This window comes from Physella acuta, unplaced genomic scaffold (genome assembly GCF_028476545.2).
Source record: "Physella acuta isolate Inbredline_101_S28 unplaced genomic scaffold, ASM2847654v3 ptg001245l, whole genome shotgun sequence".
Classification (NCBI taxonomy): domain Eukaryota; kingdom Metazoa; phylum Mollusca; class Gastropoda; family Physidae; genus Physella; species Physella acuta.
This window is the reverse complement of record NW_026732761.1, coordinates 234,146-255,013: the sequence shown is the minus strand read 5'-3', so window position 1 is coordinate 255,013 and position 20,868 is coordinate 234,146. Positions and strand designations below refer to the sequence as shown.

Here is a 20,868-nt window from a genome sequence, read left to right as displayed (position 1 = left end):
AGTGAGTTGACCCTGAACTGCAGGTTTGGGGGGACCAGCTCGAACGGGTGGATTGTTGCTAGACAGGTCCTACTGGAGATGTAGACGGGCTCCTCAGACAGGTTAGCCACCTGTACCGAGAAGAATCCCTCACGGCAGGAAGTTAGGCCTGGCACCACGAGCAGGTCCGGGTGAAATGGCTGTTCCAATGGCTGTACCAGCATGTCATCCACCATTCTGGGGTCTCCTCCCGTCGCTCGAATGGTTGATATGCTCTTGGCAGGCACCAGAGTTCTCTCGCGGGGGCTGAGGGCTTTGCCCTCTCGCCATACCTTCGGTGTCGCAGCAGGTGGCTTGACCAGATGGGCCAATGTGGTCAGGTCTTGGAGAATGTTCATGCCCAGCAGGCAAGGTGGAGCTGGGCCGCCTACTGGGTCTCTTATGACCAGGAACCCCTTGTCACAAAGTTTTTCTTTGTTGACTTCAATGTCAGTAATAAAATAGCCATTGTATGGGATGGCCAACCCATTTGCTGCTCTCAGGGATAGATGGGTGCCTGTTTCTAGCACAATGTTTTTTAGGCTGCAGTTGAAAAATGTTTCTGTGACTGTGCTAACCTGGGAGCCACTGTCTATAACAGCAGTCACCGGTACACCTTCTATGTAGATAGTCAGAGTGGGACAGTGTCCAACCAGTTTGTGTATGGTGGAGCCTGGGCCTGGCCCCCCAGCAGTGGGACTCCGATCTACTGAGGGCCCCCGTTTTTTGCAAGCCGGCAATGACGGGCTAAGTGGCCTTGTTGGTGGCAATTGTAACATGTTCTTGTTTCCGCCTCTGGACGTCGGCGGAGTACCCTTCGACCAGCTGGCACTTGGGGAAAGGCAGCAGGGGGGTTCTGGGCCAAATGGGTCAACAGGGCTGACAGCTGCTCTGCTAGCCTGTCTACCTTGTCTTCTAGCTTGGATCTGGGCAAGGCTGGTTCTTCCTTGGGGCGGGCCTGTAGAGCTGCTACATAGGCAGGTTCTGCCCCTGGATCCTCATCTCCGGACCACCTGATGGCTGCGTCTCGTAGAGCCATAAAGGGGGTTTTGGGGTCGTGGAACACAAGTTCTTGGAGCTGACGTCGGACCGAGGACTGGCTCAGGTTTTCAAGGAACTGGTCCCGAAGAAATTCCGTGTCGGTCTGTGGGACCTGCAGGGTGCCCTGCCTTGCAACAAGGGTCTTGAATGCCCGGTGTAGGCGGTGTGAGTAGGCCCTCACTGACTCATGTGGGCCCTGTTGCACCGTTTGGAATTGAGCCATGAGCTGCGAGACGCTCCTCTTCTCGCCATACACCTCCCGGAGGAGCCTGATGGTGGCTTCCGGGTCGCGGTTCAGGTCGTCACCCCTGCAACTCAGCTCCTCCCGCACTGCCTCGCCCAGGTACTGCCAGAGGAGGTCCTTCTGCTCATCGGCCGTGAGATCCTTCCTGACCTTCCAGGCAGCCCGGACTTCTTCAATGAAGCGATCCACCTCAGAGGCATGGCTGTCTCCATGAAACCTCCTAATGTGGACCTCCCTGGGTGGGACGATGATTATGTTGGTCGATGCAGCCTCCGCCATCTCGTCCTAATTGGGTGTTGAGACTACAAACAATTCCTACACTAAACAAAAACTAAACACATATGGTTCCAAAAAGGGCCTATCAAAACAAAAAATTTAACTAAGCTACACCTAGCCCTAGCAAAAAAACAAAAATTTAACTAGACTAAAGCACTGACCCCACTCGTGCTACCAATTTGTAAGCCCTGCTAGGGGGGGATACCTTAAAATCTACCCTTCTAGGCTTAACTAACTAATCTGTCCGGTCAGTGCAACCGTGGTAGAACCCACAGTGGTTGAACCCTAACCTTAGTCTAAATAATAAGCTACTAAAATAAAACAAAAACTTTTACAGTTAATAAAATTTATTGCATGGAACCAAAAGTTATAAAAAAAGAATAGATATAAACTGACACAAAACAGAACCAAACGAAACAAACTTTTTACATCAAACACAACACCCAATTTCGGACTACGTCCTAGAAAAAGGAAAACAAATAAATTAATTACTTAACAAAGAAAAGTTATATACAAAGCATTAACCACAGGCTGGCTGGATTACATCTCCACCGCCTGCAGGTAGTTCACACAGAATATACTTTAACAATTAACTGGAACACTGCCAGGACACTGAGCTCAAACTACTAGCTCAACACAGTTACCAGCCTAACAAAAGGCTAAGTAAAATAAAATCTATTAAAAACAAGTGTACCTTCACAGTGACTAGAACGAACCGAACACTCTCCTGGGGATCAACATGATCACCACAGGAAGCGAAAGGTCACTATAAAGATAAAAATATAACCAAACCCGACAGTCCGGAACGAACCGTGACTGTGGGTCAGGTAACAACAACTCTACTACTTAACCCAACAGCCAGGAGTAAACCGTAGCTGCGGGTCAAGTCTAAAAATACCTTTATCCCTGGCTTAACACCAGCCCAAGGGATACAATCAATAAAATGTGCGTATTACTTAACCCGACAGCCAGGAGTAAACCATAGCTGCGGGTCAAGTCTAAAATTACCTCTATCCCTGGCTTAACACCAGCCCAAGGGATACAATCAATAGAATACGTATACCACTTAACCCAACAGCCAGGAGTAAACCATAACTGTGGGCCAAGTATAAATAAGCAGTATCCTTGGCTCCACACAAGCCCAAGAGATACAACAAAGTAATAAAATAACTATAACATAATAAAAACTCAGAAACTGAGTCCACCTGGCCTGACCACAATGGCGGTCAGAAGACAACCACAAAAAAACTTATGGCCAGTAACTAAAATAAACAGCATAGCAAAATAAATAGACATAGCAAAGAAATAAACTTAGATCTCTCTTACCAGGACTACGACGAACACAAAATAAATAAGGCTGGATGGTGCGAATTTGCTATTCTTTTCACTGGATGACCAGAGAGACTGCCTGCTCCCTTCACCGCAGCTTTACACACAAAAGACAGAGTTGAACAAGCCGGAACCCGACTTCCACACACCTCACACGCTACACGTAAACAAATAGTCCCTAATTCACGGATAACAAACCAAACACGACGAAACATGCAACAGAATATTATAAAAAGACACTTACTATAAACAATGACAACAATATAAACGAAATATATATAAACTAGCTATAACCAGGGACATAAACAGTGAGACAGCGGCGCCATAATACGGGACTACACAACTAAAAAATACGAACAATTTACGACATGAAACGAAACGATACATTCGCCTTCTAAGTTACAAATAATAAAAATACACTCCAGCCGCTCACATTAGTAAAGAAAAAATCCCACGACCTTAGACTGTGTATTGATTACAGACAACTGAACAGCATTACAATACCAGACGCAGAACCAATGCCAAATCCAGAAGACTTATTTGCTAAACTTAAACAGGCTAAATACTTTACAAAGCTTGACTTATCCAGGGGTTATTGGCAGATACCAATAAAAGAAGATGTGAGACACCTAACAGCCTTTATAACACCATTTGGCTTGTTCCAGTGGAAGTACATGAGTTTCGGGCTAATGAACGCACCGGCTACCTTCAACAGACTCATGCGAAAAATACTACAGGGTCGAGACGACCTCATATCCTACTTAGATGACATATGTCTGTTCCACAACACCTGGCAAGAGCATGTGAGAGGACTGGAAACGCTGCTGGAAATATTAAAGCAGCATGGACTAACTGCTAAACCTAGCAAAATAGAAATAGGAATGGAAGAGATAGAATTTTTAGGTCACTCCATTTCACAAGGTCAACAAAAGCCACTCCAACCTACAGTGAATAAAATACTGAACATAAACGTGCCGACATCAATTAAAGAGGTCCATAGCTTGATCGGTCTGTGTAACTACTATAGGAAGTTTATACCCAATTTCGCCACCATCATAGAGCCACTAACGAATTTAACAAAAACGGACAAAAAGAATAAGAAACTACTGTGGACAGAAAAATGTGAAACAGCACTAAACAGGGTAAAACAAGCATTCGCATCGGAACCTATTCTCAGATTACCAAATACAGATCAACCCTTTATCCTCTGCACGGATGCCTCTTCGGTCGGTATAGGTGCATGTCTGTTGCAAGAATTTAACAATGAACTCCACCCAGTTCAATACATTAGCCGAAAATTGTCGTCAGCTGAGAAAAACTACGCAGTCATTGAGAAAGAATGTCTGGCCATAGTCTGGGCCATAAACAAGTTTGCCAGATACCTGGCCGGTGCACACTTCACTTTACAGACCGACCACGCGCCCCTACAAGCACTAAAAACAAAGAAGCTGTCAAACGCAAGACTGGTACGCTGGGCACTGAGCTTACAAGATTATCAATTTGACATTGTTCCTGTCCCCGGCACACAAAACGTGTTGGCCGACACGCTGTCACGCAACTAGAACATAGGTCATACAACTCTGGTCATCAAGAATGTTAGGAATTAAGTCGCCGAGAAATCGGCGTGAAGTATAAGTCAGAACTGAAGTCAAAGAAGTTATTTGAAGTCAGTCAAGTCAGTCAATGTTGTTGAAGTCTTTGAAGTCATATTGAAGTTGTTGAAGTCAAAGTGAAGTATTTGAAGTCATATTGAAGTCGTTGAAGTCAAGGAAAAGTCATTGAAGTCAAAGTGAAGACGTTTAAGTCGTCGAAGTTTAAGTCAGTCAGTGAAGTCTTTAAGTTGAATTGAAGTCAGTCAGTGAAATCTGTCGTCTAGGTCAAGTTAGTCGGCAAATGGAAGTAGTTGAAATCGTCGAAGTAAAGTTAATCGTGAATGGGAAATAAGTCGTAAATTGAAGTCAGTGAAGTTACTGAAGTCAGTCATTAAGTCAAGCCAGCCAGTTTTTGTCAGAAGTCAGATAGTGAGAGCTGCTCCACTATATGATTACGTGTTCAAATGTTATTTGAAACGGCACGATTATTATATACACTCACATGTCTATTCTTTTTGTGAAGCTATTTCTAAGCTCTAGTAGTGTTTACGTCTATTGACTTTATTAGGCTTTACGGATTGTTGTTAGATTAGAGTGTACTGATTTTTTTTATTTGGTTATATGTTGTAATGTTATTTTTTTATGGTTTTTATGCCGCCAGACAAATGTTCAGCACGTATAAAATTGGGATTGAGTTTTTTAATGGAAGGTACCTCTGTCTGAATACTTGTCTGCGCGGGCAATAAAAAGTCCACGTAGAACCATTGCTCATGGTCTCGTAATACAATTTCAGACCCACCAGCGCTATTCAGAATGAGACGAGATGTAGCAGACACTTCAAAGAATGCCGCCACCTGAAGCCCTGATTACGTTGAATTACCTGGACAGCGAACAGCCCTGCTGAACAGAGAATTGCCCTGGTCAAGACAGCGGACGCATCGCCACCGCTTCGCACCCGCACTGGGGTTGAATAACAGACCGCCAGCTACGTACACCTACGTCGGCACATACAAAGGGTAGACGACCCATCGTCCAAGTTCCCAGCGTCGGAACGTTACGTCATTGTTCGCCACCGCATCAGACAGCTCCAGTTCATCGCATAACCACTCTACGTGGACGTCTCAACCAGCGTTGAGATGAGTTTGTTGCGTCATCACATTGACCAACGAAAGTTACGCCTACACCCGCCTCACGGGAATTTACATCAAAACTCGCCACAACCCACCCACCACAGAGGAACGCCAGCAATTACATAACACTTACACATACACTTACACTGCTCGCAGAGCCCGTTCAACCAGTTACACATTCTACTAAGATTAGCTCAAAGCCAGTACACGACAACCTAACCAGAACTGAGTTACACATGATTAGATTCAATCAAACCATAACATAGACATACATTATCAAGCAGAGACACCACAGACGTCAGGATACTTACACAAAAACTAGAACAATGAGCAATGACATTTTTTTTTCAGGAACACAGACACAAGATTTTATGTTTTTGTAAACTGTGCTGTCCCATTTTGTATTTGATTTATATGATTGATGTTAGGGATAGAATAGAGTAGTAAGACAGATAGTTGTTGATGTATTAGATTAGTAGCAGACGCTGAAAAATATAATTTGTCAGCTACAGAAAGGGAGGGAGATATGTGATGACGCAATGTTGCGTCGAAGCCAGGTAGATAGCAGAAATAGGCTTTAGCGTGTTAGTCAGAGGTAGACCAATGAAAATTCAGAGACTGACCGGTCACGTGGTATGGTCAGCTGACCACTGAGGCGTGGGGCGGTAGAGCAATAGGCAGAGGGTTGTTAGGTAGCGGCAGAGACGGCCGAGGAATGTAGACAGTTAAGAGATCATGATTAGCTAGCGAGGTAGAAGGTGTGAGATTGTAGAATGTAGAGAACAGTTAGTGTTAGGATTGGTCGTAGTAGTAGGTAGCATGTGGTATGAACAGTCAGTAGTAGAAGTAAATAGTACAGTGTAGATTAGTTAGGTAGAAACTTGAACATATATATCATTTTAATAAAGAACAATTTTAGTTGAACTTGAACTGTGTGTTGTTGGATACATTCGTTACCGCCTTCTTAAAACCCCCACCCTCACACCCTTCCTACGGCCTAACATAACCGATGCCCCGTCTGATGTTATCATTACCATGCGGTTCATTTCAAGTTGATGTTCAGTGTAGTACTGTGTTATGGCTGCCTCCAGAGCTGAGGCATCACATGCGGTAAGCTGAATTATTCCACCAAAAACGGTTTTGTAGAATAAAGAATTCACTGAACGAAATTTAAAATAAAGGATTAGCATTTTATATACTGTTATGTCAGTACTTTCATCAACTATAAGCTTGTGGAACGATGCTACTCGAAGTTCTGTCAGTGTGTTCTTTACAACCACCTCGTTGATTGCTTCAACAAACTCAAAGGCGTAATTCTTACTTCGCCAACTGTCTGGTATAGAAACATACTTCACCATGTGGTTATGAATCAGTTGTACCGACAGCATCGAGGCTTGTATCCTAATGGCGAGAAGAACATTATCCATTTGGATTCGAACTTGATCCTCGTTTGAACGCTGGCGCTCATTTTGTTCAATTCGTTCTTCTCGCTCAGTGTTAGTTTCAAGTACTAGCAGCACAGAAGTTACACTTCAGATGCTTCCTAATTCAACTGAAACATTCTTAGAATATGGCGTTTCGGTTCTCACTTTAACTTTGAGCCATTCCAGTTTAAACGAATCTCTCGCTTTTTTTTTTGCTGTATTGTTTTACCGCTTGTTACACGCATTTTTCTTTTTAACGTGTTCAAATAGCACAGAGTAGTAAACTTTTATTCCTTATTTATTAAACCAGTCTGTGAATACTGAAACAGTTCGATCCAGGTGCACGTAATAATCCCAAGAATTGGATATACAGTATATAAATCTTTAAACCAAACAGAGGAAAAATACATCCACCGTTAGAATCGTAGAATTTGCATCTGACTTGGGTAAATCGTCAAAGTATCAAGGAGGTGGGTGGGGTTGGGAGATGGGGGAGGGCGGTGGCAATAGAAAATAAAACCTTGCATGGTCAGCTACAAGCCGTAATCCCTTTCAGGTATTATGTGTCAGCTACGGCCAGTTTTTGGGATAAACCATTAAATCAAGCAGAGGGAGTGCCACCCAGACATCACATCGGAACCCGCCCCTCTCAGTTTAGAGTTGTCATTAACTGGATCTGTGGTAGGACAACCGAGGTCACCCCCTCCCCCAAGTCAATGATACCTGTGGTTTATGCCCCAAAACACAAAGACTGTTTGTTTAACAAAACAGGTACTAAAAATGTCGCTTCATTCAAGTCACTGGCCACAATTTTTCTAGTGAATTAGGCTTGCCCGACGTTCTGATAATCTGTGCGCGGCATCAGAAAATGTCTGCGCGGCATATTTGAAAGTACTGCGCGGCCGCGCAGCCGCGCAGCTTAGAGGGAACACTGCCAACAAGTACCAATAAGTAGTACTACAAATAAATACTTATATTAATACTCACCCTAACTAGTGTGCACATGCAGCACTAGCAGGAATACACAAATAAGTATTTTAACAAACATCTATATATATAATTCTCTTCTGGGAGCCGTTAGAAAACAAGCTGCAAGCGCCTCCTTGCAGTCCCCCCTTTTTCTCTCACTATCACTATCACTACCACCCCCACCCCACCCCCACATTGTCTGGTGAGCTGTGGTCACGCTGAATGTTGACAAAGCTAAATGTTTACAAATCGTAGAGCCGTAGAGCCGGGTTTCTATAAGGGGCAGATAATTTAGTTCGATTTTAAACTTACAGGAGGTAACTAAGAAATACTGAAGAGGAGGCTGCTTTCACGGGGGGGGGGGGGGTGTAGGGTCGGGGTTAGGGGAAAGGGGGGGGGGGGGTTAGTGTTTTAAAGCAAATATTTTCAGTGGCAGCATTGGTACTGTCGAATTCACAAATTTTGAATTACTGAAAAGTAGAAGATAAAACAACTAAATAGCGGCGTATGATACGCTGCGGGTTGGCTCGTAATTTATATAACTACTCTACCTTCATTAGGTCTACATCTTGGTCACCGTGTCCACAGACAGCAGCCTTGCGTGTGACTGACACGGCTAGGCATGAAACTACCCAGTCCCATGTCATGTGACATGGGACTGTGGGTAGTTTCACATGACATGGGACACAGGTAACATCGCTCACAAGAGCATGAAAAAAACATCTACGTCAACAGGGCCACGGCCCCACAGGGGCCGCAACTCAATGAATTAAAACTTCATTTTTTTCCCTCCCCTGGCTGGTAACCATATGTGTTACACAAGTTCAGAATTCAGTGGAATTTAGCTGTTAAGGGCTCGATTTGTTTGTGAATTGATGTTGGTTTATGAAAAACAATTTCATTAGGGTATTTAAAAGTGGTTATAGTGGTAGTGGAGGTAGGACAAAATGGTTACTTTTATTCCAATAGTGGTCATACGATTCATTTGTCTGGAGCCAATATGTCGGGAGTAATTTTGTCGGAAGCAAATATGTCGAGCGTCTTTATGTCGGAAGCCTATTTGTCGCGAGTCAATATGACGGGAGCCCATTTGACGAGAGCCAATAAGTCGGGGCCCTTTTGACGGGGCTATTCGACTGGGTCATTTTGACGGTGCACCAAATAAGTATGTGTCTGGTAGATAGTTAAATTATTGCTGCAGCTAGGTTCTACCAGATCTAGTTTGATTACAACTTTATTGACAGTTTGCCTGATATAAAAACACCTCTTTAACTGTCAGTATTTCTTTAATTGCCTGATATAAAAACACCTCTTTAACTGTCAGTATTTCTTTAATTGCCTGATATAAAAACACCTCTTTAACTGTCAGTATTTCTTTAATTGCCTGATATAAAAACACCTCTTTAACTGTCAGTATTTCTTTAATTGCCTGATATAAAAACACCTCTTTAACTGTCAGTATTTCTTTAATTGCCTGATATAAAAACACCTCTTTAACTGTCAGTATTTCTTTAATTGCCTGATATAAAAACACCTCTTTAACTGTCAGTATTTCTTTAATTGCCTGATATAAAAACACCTCTTTAACTGTCAGTATTTCTTTAATTGCCTGACATAAAAACACCTCTTTAACTGTCAGTATTTCTTTAATTGCCTGATATAAAAACACCTCTTTAACTGTCAGTATTTCTTTAATTGCCTGACATAAAAACACCTCTTTAACTGTCAGTATTTCTTTAATTGCCTGATATAAAAACACCTCTTTAACTGTCAGTATTTCTTTAATTGCCTGATATAAAAACACCTCTTTAACTGTCAGTATTTCTTTAATTGCCTGATATAAAAACACCTCTTTAACTGTCAGTATTTCTTTAATTGCCTGATATAAAAACACCTCTTTAACTGTCAGTATTTCTTTGATTGCCTGATATAAAAGCACCTCTTTGACTGTCAGTATTTCTTTAATTGCCTGATATAAAAACACCTCTTTAACTGTCAGTATTTCTTTAATTGCCTGATATAAAAACACCTCTTTAACTGTCAGTATTTCTTTAATTGCCTGATATAAAAGCACCTCTTAAACTGTCAGTATTTCTTTAATTGCCTGATATAAAAACACCTCTTTAACTGTCAGTATTTCTTTAATTGCCTGATATAAAAAAACCTCTTTAACTGTCAGTATTTCTTTAATTGCCTGATATAAAAACACCTCTTTAACTGTCAGTATTTCTTTAATTGCCTGATATAAAAGCACCTCTTTAACTGTCAGTATTTCTTTAATTGCCTGATATAAAAACACCTCTTTAACTGTCAGTATTTCTTTAATTGCCTGATATAAAAACACCTCTTTAACTGTCAGTATTTCTTTAATTGCCTGATATAAAAACACCTCTTTAACTGTCAGTATTTCTTTAATTGCCTGATATAAAAACACCTCTTTAACTGTCAGTATTTCTTTAATTGCCTGATATAAAAACACCTCTTTAACTGTCAGTATTTCTTTAATTGCCTGATATAAAAACACCTCTTTAACTGTCAGTATTTCTTTAATTGCCTGATATAAAAACACCTCTTTAACTGTCAGTATTTCTTTAATTGCCTGACATAAAAACACCTCTTTAACTGTCAGTATTTCTTTAATTGCCTGATATAAAAACACCTCTTTAACTGTCAGTATTTCTTTAATTGCCTGACATAAAAACACCTCTTTAACTTTCAGTATTTCTTTAATTGCCTGATATAAAAACACCTCTTTAACTGTCAGTATTTCTTTAATTGCCTGATATAAAAACACCTCTTTAACTGTCAGTATTTCTTTAATTGCCTGATATAAAAACACCTCTTTAACTGTCAGTATTTCTTTAATTGCCTGACATAAAAACACCTCTTTAACTGTCAGTATTTCTTTAATTGCCTGATATAAAAACACCTCTTTAACTGTCAGTATTTCTTTAATTGCCTGACATAAAAACACCTCTTTAACTGTCAGTATTTCTTTAATTGCCTGACATAAAAACACCTCTTTAACTGTCAGTATTTCTTTAATTGCCTGATATAAAAACACCTCTTTAACTGTCAGTATTTCTTTGATTGCCTGATATAAAAGCACCTCTTTAACTGTCAGTATTTCTTTAATTGCCTGATATAAAAACACCTCTTTAACTGTCAGTATTTCTTTGATTGCCTGATATAAAAGCACCTCTTTGACTGTCAGTATTTCTTTAATTGCCTGATATAAAAACACCTCTTTAACTGTCAGTATTTCTTTAATTGCCTGATATAAAAACACCTCTTTAACTGTCAGTATTTCTTTAATTGCCTGATATAAAAGCACCTCTTAAACTGTCAGTATTTCTTTAATTGCCTGATATAAAAACACCTCTTTAACTGTCAGTATTTCTTTAATTGCCTGATATAAAAACACCTCTTTAACTGTCAGTATTTCTTTAATTGCCTGATATAAAAGCACCTCTTTAACTGTCAGTATTTCTTTAATTGCCTGATATAAAAACACCTCTTTAACTGTCAGTATTTCTTTAATTGCCTGATATAAAAACACCTCTTTAACTGTCAGTATTTCTTTAATTGCCTGATATAAAAACACCTCTTTAACTGTCAGTATTTCTTTAATTGCCTGATATAAAAACACCTCTTTAACTGTCAGTATTTTTTAATTGCCTGATATAAAAACACCTTTTTGACTGTCAGTATTTCTTTAATTGCCTGATATAAAAACACCTCTTTAACTGTCAGTATTTCTTTAATTGCCTGATATAAAACACCTCTTTAACTGTCAGTATTTCTTTAATTGCCTGATATAAAAACACCTCTTTAACTGTCAGTATTTCTTTAATTGCCTGACATAAAAACACCTCTTTAACTGTCAGTATTTCTTTAATTGCCTGATATAAAAACACCTCTTTAACTGTCAGTATTTCTTTAATTGCCTGATATAAAAACACCTCTTTGACTGTCAGTATTTCTTTAATTGCCTGATATAAAAACACTTCTTTAACTGTCAGTATTTCTTTAATTGCCTGATATAACTGTCAGTAATTGTTTAATTGCCTGATATAAAACACCTCTTTAACTGTCAGTATTTCTTTAATTGCCTGATATAAAAACACCTCTTTAACTGTCAGTATTTCTTTAATTGCCTGATATAAAAACACCTCTTTAACTGTCAGTATTTCTTTAATTGCCTGATATAAAAACACCTCTTTAACTGTCAGTATTTCTTTAATTGCCTGATATAAAAACACCTCTTTAACTGTCAGTATTTCTTTAATTGCCTGATATAAAAACACCTCTTTAACTGTCAGTATTTCTTTAATTGCCTGATATAAAAACACCTCTTTAACTGTCAGTATTTCTTTAATTACCTGATATAAAAACACCTCTTTAACTGTCAGTATTTCTTTAATTGCCTGATATAAAAACACCTCTTAAACTGTCAGTATTTCTTTAATTGCCTGATATAAAAACACCTCTAACTGTCAGTATTTCTTTAATTGCCTGATATAAAAACACCTCTTTAACTGTCAGTATTTCTTTAATTGCCTGATATAAAAACACTTTTTAGCTTGGCTCATCTACAAAAAAAAAAAAAAAAAATTTTTAGGGTACAGTAGAAAAAAACAACAACCGGAAAATAAATTAGTAGAGCATTTATTATACATTTAATTATCAAACATTTTTATGTCATTATAGTAGATATAATTTTTTTTTACAGCCAACAGAACAGTATTGAATGATTAACACAATTTCATAGCATTTTATAAAAACATTAGTGAATAGTACACAAAAGTCAAACAAGAATCATGTCAATGAAATAAGAAGAAATGACAGATAAAACTATTTTTACACACTTGTACGCAAGAAGCATAAGATAAACTGTGGTTGTGGCCTCAATAGATTTGGTCACCTGAAGAATGGCTTGCGCTTGAATGTAAAAATGTTTCAACATTATTCATATCTAAAAAATAGCTAACATTCAGTCCAAGTTGGGCTATGTACCAGAAGTCAAATGTGATACATCTCAACATTAACAGCCACTTGCAAATTAACTCATTACATGTTGTATACCAACCACAAACAAATTAACTAGACATTTAATAAAAATGTGACCTTTCGGCTCTAAGAAGTAAACACAGATTATTATAAAGATATATTGAGCCCTCAGTAATTAACATGGGTAGGCTGGACATGAGGGGCTAGGGTTAAATATTAAGCTGTGGCTAATTGTCATCTGGCTAGCTGTGGCTAATGGTCATCTGGCTAGCTGTGGCTAATGGTCATCTGGCTAGCTGTGGCCAATGGTCATCGGGCTAGCTGTGGCTAATGGTCATCTGGCTAGCTGTGGCTAATGGTCATCTGGCTAGCTGTGGCCAATGGTCATCTGGCTAGCTGTGGCCAATGGTGTTCTATGCCAAGTTTCAAAGTAAATTAAACAAAATTCTAAACTTATAGCCCTAGCCCAAAATGTTACTCTCAGCTATTTGATCCAACCAACCCAACTACAAAACCTCAGAAACCACAGCCATAAAACATAGTTTGATCAATACAAATATGAATTCACTAAAATCTCTTTTGTTTTTTATTCATTCGTAGAACAATCTCTATAACTTAAAAGTAGCCATGCAAATAGTCAAAATTGACATCGTGAATAAATTCTATTTAAAGGCTGACTGGAGAGACCATGAAGGGTGACATCAATTCAAATATTGCCTTCTGAAGAAAACATTCCACAGTTTACACATGGAAACTTCTCATAAAACATTATCACGTAGTCAGGTAAGGAAAAAAAAAATTAGCAGAAGAAAGAAAACTAGAGAAGATAAAAAACTATGTATCAGCTTGACAGAATAGATAAAAAATAAAGTATCAGCAAGACAGCAATTATATAATAAAATTAACTTAATCAGAGTACTTTTGTTCAGTGAAAAACAATATTAAAAATAATTTGGGAAATAATAGCTTCACAAAATACTTGAGTAGTACTCAGTATTTAGCTCTACCAGGTACTTTGGTACTACCAAGTACTCAAAAAAAAAAAAAGGAAATTTTGGAAAAATGTGGACATAAATTATTGACTAATTATAAGGTCAACAAGAAATGCTGACCAGCATTAAACTTTGGAAAGACAAGATGTGACAAAATGCTGTACAACTCCAACATTTGTTTTAGAGTGGTAACATCTACAGACAAGAAGCAAACTGATCCAAATCCTGCTGTAATTCAGGAGCAAATATATCCTATGTGCTATTGGAGAGTACATTAGGTGAAAGAAGAGGACCTTGGATTTTCTTCCTGGTGTTCATGGTCTATTGGAGGTGGAACATCTGGCATGGTTGATCTCATGGTTCCAGCCGTCAGATAGCCTGCCACACTTGGGCCTGTAGGGCCTGAAATTTACAATTGGGTCCTATAACAAGGAGGTCAGATAAATAGTCTTACATGGGGTCACCTAATTAGTCTTACATGGGGTCACCTAATTAGTCTTCCATGGGGTCATCTAATTAGTCTTACATGGGGTCACCTAATTAGTCTTACATGGGGTCATCTAATTAGTCTTACATGGGGTCACCTAATTAGTCTTACATGGGGTCACCTAATTAGTCTTACATGGGGTCACCTAATTTGTCTTACGTGGGGTCACCTAATTAGTCTTACATGGGGTCACCTAATTTGTCTTACATGGGGTCACCTAATTAGTCTTACATGGGGTCACCTAATTTGTCTTACATGGGGTCACCTAATTAGTCTTACATGGGGTCACCTAATTTGTCTTACATGGGGTCAGATAAATAGTCTTACATGGGGTCACCTAATTAGTCTTACATGGGGTCACCTAATTTGTCTTACATGGGGTCAGATAAATAGTCTTACATGGGGTCACCTAATTAGTCTTACATGGGGTCACCTAATTAGTCTTACAAGGGGTCACCTAATTAGTCTTACATGGGGTCACCTAATTAGTCTTACATGGGGTCACCTAATTAGTCTTACATGGGGTCAGATAAATAGTCTTACATGGGGTCACCTAATTTGTCTTACATGGGGTCAGATAAATAGTCTTACATGGGGTCACCTAATTGGTCTTACATGGGGTCACCTAATTAGTCTTACATGGGGTCACCTAATTTGTCTTACATGGGGTCACCTAATTAGTCTTACATGGGGTCACCTAATTAGTCTTACATGGGGTCAGATAAATAGTCTTACATGGGATCACCTAATTAGTCTTACATGGGGTCACCTAATTAGTCTTACATGGGGTCACCTAATTAGTCTTACATGGGGTCACCTAATTAGTCTTACATGGGGTCACCTAATTAGTCTTACATGGGGTCACTTAATAGTGTGCTTCATGTACATTTTTTAAACATGGTCAGATAAATATCCTATATGAGGTCATCTAAATATTTTTTTATTGATTCATTGAAAATGATATCAGGATAATAGATCTCATAGATAAAATATATCGAGACAAATGATACCATGAACAAATTTATCGGGACAAATTATACCATAAGCAAACTATATAAGGACAAATGATACCTTGAACAAAATATATCACTTCTAAATTTTATAGCATTTAGGAAGATATTTATTATCAAATGTTATATGCGTTATTCAAATTAATAATTAAACTGAGCAAAATATTGATTTTAAATAAAAAAATGGAAAACTAACTTTACATTAAAAATGTAAATGACATATACATTGATGAGAGTTTATTTTACATCATATCAAGTTTCTTCATTCTTTTAAATAATCAACTTTCTTATTCTATAAAAAGATCAAGTTTCTTCATTCTATCAAATAATCAAGTTTCTAGTCTAAGAATATTTGTCAATACACAAACTAAACAGAGTTCTATCAATTGATTCAGTTTTTACTTGACTGACCTGTAAGATAGCCTGCAATATTTGTGTCTGTAATAAAAAGGTCATGCCTTTGGTCTTTGTAATCTTTCCAGATGGGTGATTTATCTAATAAGTCAGTCACCTGCAAACAAAAGATTTATCTAATAAGTCAGTCACCTGCAAACAAAAGATTTATCTAATAAGTCAGTCACCTGTAAACAAAAGATTTATCTAATAAGTCAGTCACCTGTAAACAAAAGATTTATCTAATAAGTCAGTCACCTGTAAACAAAAGATTTATCTAATAAGTCAGTCACCTGTAAACAAAAGATTTATCTAATAAGTCAGTCACCTGCAAACAAAAGATTTATCTAATAAGTCAGTCACCTGCAAACAAAAGATTTCTCTAATAAGTCAGTCACCTGCAAACAAAAGATTTATCTAATAAGTCAGTCACCTGTAAACAAAAGATAAGATTTATCAAACAGCTCTGTCACCTGCAAATAATTAATAAATCTCACATAAAAATAAAATTTTTAAGAAAATAGGCTTTTAATATTATTCACAAATCACTAATGACTATGAAAAAAAAGTAAAAAAATAAATTTAGTTTGGTGTAACCTCAGTAAAGCTATATACTTGTATGACTAAAATAATGAACATTGAACATAGGTCTTAAATTATGCAATAAAACATAAACCTATCAATGAAATCCCTATAAAGGGAATATATTATCCAGGCTTTTTTTATATCCTTAGTTAATTTTTTATGTAAGATTTATTTCCACTATTAAGTCATTTGTTTTGTCCAGCAGCTTGTCATTACTTAAACCGAGTTACCTACCCCTAATCTGCCTCGGACGAAATCAGACCTTGGACGAAATCAGACAACCAAGAACTGAATAGAGTTCACCCCAACGATTCTCTAATCAAGTGATTGCTAGCGTTTTAAAAATCTTGTTCCCTCCACTTTTATTATTGAATATAGTAATTTAAAATCTTGTTCCCTCCACTTTTATTATTGAATATAGTAATTTAAAATCTTGTTCTGTCCACTTTTATTATTGAATATAGTAATTTAAAATCTTGTTCCCTCCACTTTTATTATTGAATATAGTAATTTAAAAAAATATTTTCTTATGACTAATTATCTATCTAACCATGTGAGCTCTACAGACCTAACCGTGTGAGCTCTACAGACCTAACCGTGTGAGCTCTACAGACCTAACCTTGTGAGCTCTACAGACCTAACCGCGTGAGCTCTACAGACCTAACCGCGTGAGCTCTACCTTCTGAACCGTGTGAGCTTTACAGACCTAACCGTGTGAGCTCTACAGACCTAACCTTGTGAGCTTTACAGACCTAACCGCGTGAGCTCTACAGACCTAACCGTGTTGTGAATGTGTGAAGAAATGAGAGAAAAACTAGATCAAAGTTCACCTTTTCTCCATGGGCCAAACTTCTCTGCATAGACTTCAAAGCTCTGACAATTTGAGCTTTGGTGGAGGCAGGGTTCTCCATGGCTTCTAGACCACCCTCCAGCAGCTTCAGTAAATAGGGAATCAGTTCAGCTGTTAGTGCCTGTGGGTTAGGGTTCAGAGCTCGGCTCAGGAGAAGTGATACAATAGTACATAATACTTAATGTTAAAACATTACATAATAGACTTATAGCCCATTGAGTGGGAAATATGAGTGCTAGGCTGATAGTGTTTGTTTTCTTCTACACCAAAAACAATATATCCAACTCAACCTTAAACATTCAAACTTTAAATTTATCTGGAAATAAAATTTAACTAGAAATGTTATTTTATCAAGAAACAGAACTTTATCTGGGATGGCATTTAGCCCAGATCTGTAAATCTTATCGGATATGAAATTTCAAAGAAGGCAAAGTGAGCAGGAAATTAAATACCTGAAATGGAAATTAAACAGCAATGGAAATTTGAGCAGAACCAGGAAACAACCCCAACGTTGACTATATTTTTTACTATTTGTATACCTACATACACTTTTAATATTGGACTGAAAAATTAGGTGTTTAAATTTTGTGTCTCTATTATCAATGACGTCATTATTATTGTGTATCTTGTTTTACATTCAATTTTAAATTCTTTTTTTTTTACTCTACAATCAGTGACATTCTTTTTGTGTACTTTACTGGAGTTTAAACTTTTTATTAAGTTTATTTATATGGGCTTGATATTTCCTTCTTCATTTTATGTGATGCATCCATCTGTCCCCGTGAAACTTTTTACTTTTCTGATGTTTTCTTATGAGAATTCTTGTCAGACAGAAAAACAGACAGACAAGGGGATAGACAGAGGGAATAGTGAAACTATTATATATATACTGGTTTCCCCCTTCCAGCCTAGAGTAGATTTAGTGTATAAAAATAAATATATAAAAGCTTAACATTTAAAATATGTATGCTTAAAATAAATATAACAGGATGTCCCTGTCATCATATGATGGGCAAAGTCCCGATACCACAAGGACAGTGTCCCCACATCACACCAAGGACAATGTCCCCACATCACACCAAGGACAATGTCCCCACATCACCACACCAAGGACAATGTCCCCACATCACACCAAAAACAATGTCCCCACATCACACCAAGGACAATGTCCCCACATCACACCAAGGACAATGTCCCCACATCACCACACCAAGGACAATGTCCTCACATCACACCAAGGACAATGTCCTCACATCACCACACCAAGGACAATGTCCCCACATCACACCAAGGACAATGTCAACACATCACACCAAGGACAATGTCCTCACATCACACCAAGGACAATGTCCCCACATCACACCAAGGACAATGTCCCCACATCACACCAAGGACAATGTCCCCACATCACACCAAGGACAATGTCCCCACATCACACCAAGGACAGTGTCAACACATCACACCAAGGACAATGTCCCCACATCACACCAAGGAAAATGTCCCCACATCACACCAAGGACATTGTCCTCACATCACACCAAGGACAGTGTCCCCACATCACACCAAGGACAATGTCCTCACATCACACCAAGGACAGTGTCAACACATCACACCAAGGACAATGTCCCCACATCACACCAAGGACAATGTCCCCACAACACACCAAGGACAATGTCAACACATCACACCAAGGACAATGTCCCCACATCACACCAAGGACAATGTCCTCACATCACACCAAGGACAATGTCCTCACATCACACCAAGGACAATGTCCCCACATCACACCAAGGACAATGTCCCCACATCACACCAAGGACAATGTCCTCACATCACACCAAGGACATAGTCCTCACATCACACCAAGGACAATGTCCTCACATCACACCAAGGACAGTGTCCGCACATCACACCAAGGACAATGTCCCCACATCACCACACCAAGGACAATGTCCTCACATCACACCAAGGACAATGTCCTCACATCACACCAAGGACAATGTTCCATCAGCATGTCCCTACCTGCTGAACCAACTCATCTTCCCCCTTGTCAAACATCTTGGACAAGGCCTCAGCAGCGAGTCCAATGGCATCTTTCCTTGCTCTCATGGCACCCTTGATTGGCCCAATGCAATCAATGCTAGTCATACTCCTAATGCACAGCTGAGATTGGCACAAATATCAAACAATTAGCATCATCTTGTACAACAGGCTGGAAAAGTCTATGTAATCATACTCAATTTAAATTTTTAAAAATATGGCGAGCTATAAAATTATTCTTAAAAATTAAAGCAGCCTCGAAACTATTGATTACACTCACTTTTGCCTTTTCATATTAAATATAAGCTGTTTTAAAGCCGCTAAGAATTATTTCATGAATTGAAATAATTGATTAAAAACTGCACTCAACCCTTCTTAAAGTGGCCAGGGAGAGTAAAACAATGAAAATCATAATCATTGTTTTCCATGATAAAATACACTATAGCGGTCAATGGGGTATAGCTAAGTTACACAGCAGTTTATTTAGATTAATAACATAATATCCCCTATCACCATGACACCCTGACTCTACTCATCCAAATTAAACCAGTAAAATTGGAAGTCATTTTGTAATTATTTCTCAAGTTATAAAATATTCAATTTTGGTTGAAAAAATTCTTTCTGGCAATAACCATTTGGAACCAACTTTTCATGTCTATTGTGATAATTTTCTCTGATACAATTGTGACATTTTTGTCTGGTACAAATGTGACAGTTTGCTGCTGATAAAAATGATCAAACAAATTTATAATCTGATGATGAAGAGATGAAATAAGAGTAACCTCATTGTAAGCCAGCTGGTGGCACACTTGTACTGCTGACTTAGGTATGGCATTGTTCTTTGAGTTCATGGCTGCAAACACGCGGGGGATGTACCCCAGGGAGGGCACTTGGTCCAGTAGGGCTGACTGGGCTTGAAATAAACACACGATGGCCGTGGTTAGAGTCTCCAGCATTTCTCCCTAAGTTCAATGAAAAAAGGTCATGCTCATCAACATTTCATTACTTAAGGTGACCAAAGGTCATGCTCATCAACATTTCATTACTTAAGGTGACCAAAGGTCATGCTCATCAACATTTCATTACTTAAGGTGACCAAAGGTCATGCTCATCAACATTTCATTACCCTGGTATCCCAGATTGAAAATTTGACAACTTTAATTATGTTTAGGAGGAATGTTGATAAAATAGGAAATTTTAATGAGCACAGAAATAGATTGACTTAAATTATTGGGTTGTAGACAAACTTGGTCAGGTGAATTAGATGATTGTATTAGTAGGTGAATTAGTTGATTGTGGTAGTCAGGTGAATTAGTTGATTGTGGTAGTCAGGTGAATTAGATGATTGTGGTAGTCCGGTGAATTAGTTGATTGTGGTAGTCAGGTGAATTAGATGATTGTGGTAGTCAGGTGAATTAGTTGACTGTGGTAGTCAGGTGAATTAGATGATTGTGGTAGTCAGACACTGTTGGACATGC

General features: G+C 38.6%; 2 protein-coding genes across 5 annotated transcripts in view; both read right to left on the bottom strand.

Moving 5' to 3' along the window:
• Positions 1-716: 716 nt before the first annotated feature.
• Positions 717-3,332, bottom strand: LOC131957452 (uncharacterized). The gene is made up of 2 exons (XM_059322275.1): positions 2,906-3,332; positions 717-2,040 (listed from the first exon to the last, which is right to left on the bottom strand). The coding sequence occupies exon 2, from the start codon at positions 1,580-1,582 to the stop codon at positions 725-727; it is 858 nt and encodes a 285-aa protein (XP_059178258.1). The 5' UTR covers positions 1,583-2,040; positions 2,906-3,332; the 3' UTR covers positions 717-724.
• A 9,345-nt stretch (positions 3,333-12,677) lies between these two features.
• Positions 12,678-20,868, bottom strand: part of LOC131957454 (dnaJ homolog subfamily C member 13) — a 128,725-nt gene continuing 120,534 nt past the window's right edge. For 3 of the 4 annotated variants that reach the window (XM_059322277.1, XM_059322279.1, XM_059322278.1), the window contains 5 exons: positions 20,173-20,352; positions 19,373-19,513; positions 17,331-17,471; positions 15,934-16,033; positions 12,678-14,427 (listed from right to left, as the gene is read on the bottom strand). In XM_059322277.1, the coding sequence (XP_059178260.1) occupies positions 14,300-14,427; positions 15,934-16,033; positions 17,331-17,471; positions 19,373-19,513; positions 20,173-20,352 (690 nt within the window). In that variant the 3' untranslated portion in view covers positions 12,678-14,299. Of the gene's footprint in view, positions 14,428-15,933; positions 16,034-16,238; positions 16,349-17,330; positions 17,472-19,372; positions 19,514-20,172; positions 20,353-20,868 lie in introns of those variants that run through there. The other variant, XM_059322280.1, reaches the window with a different exon arrangement.

What these genes read in the sequence shown, in the direction of transcription:
- LOC131957452 (XM_059322275.1), bottom strand. Translation starts at nt 1,582, where the DNA reads ATGGCGGAGGCTGCATCGACCAACATAATCATCGTCCCACCCAGGGAG.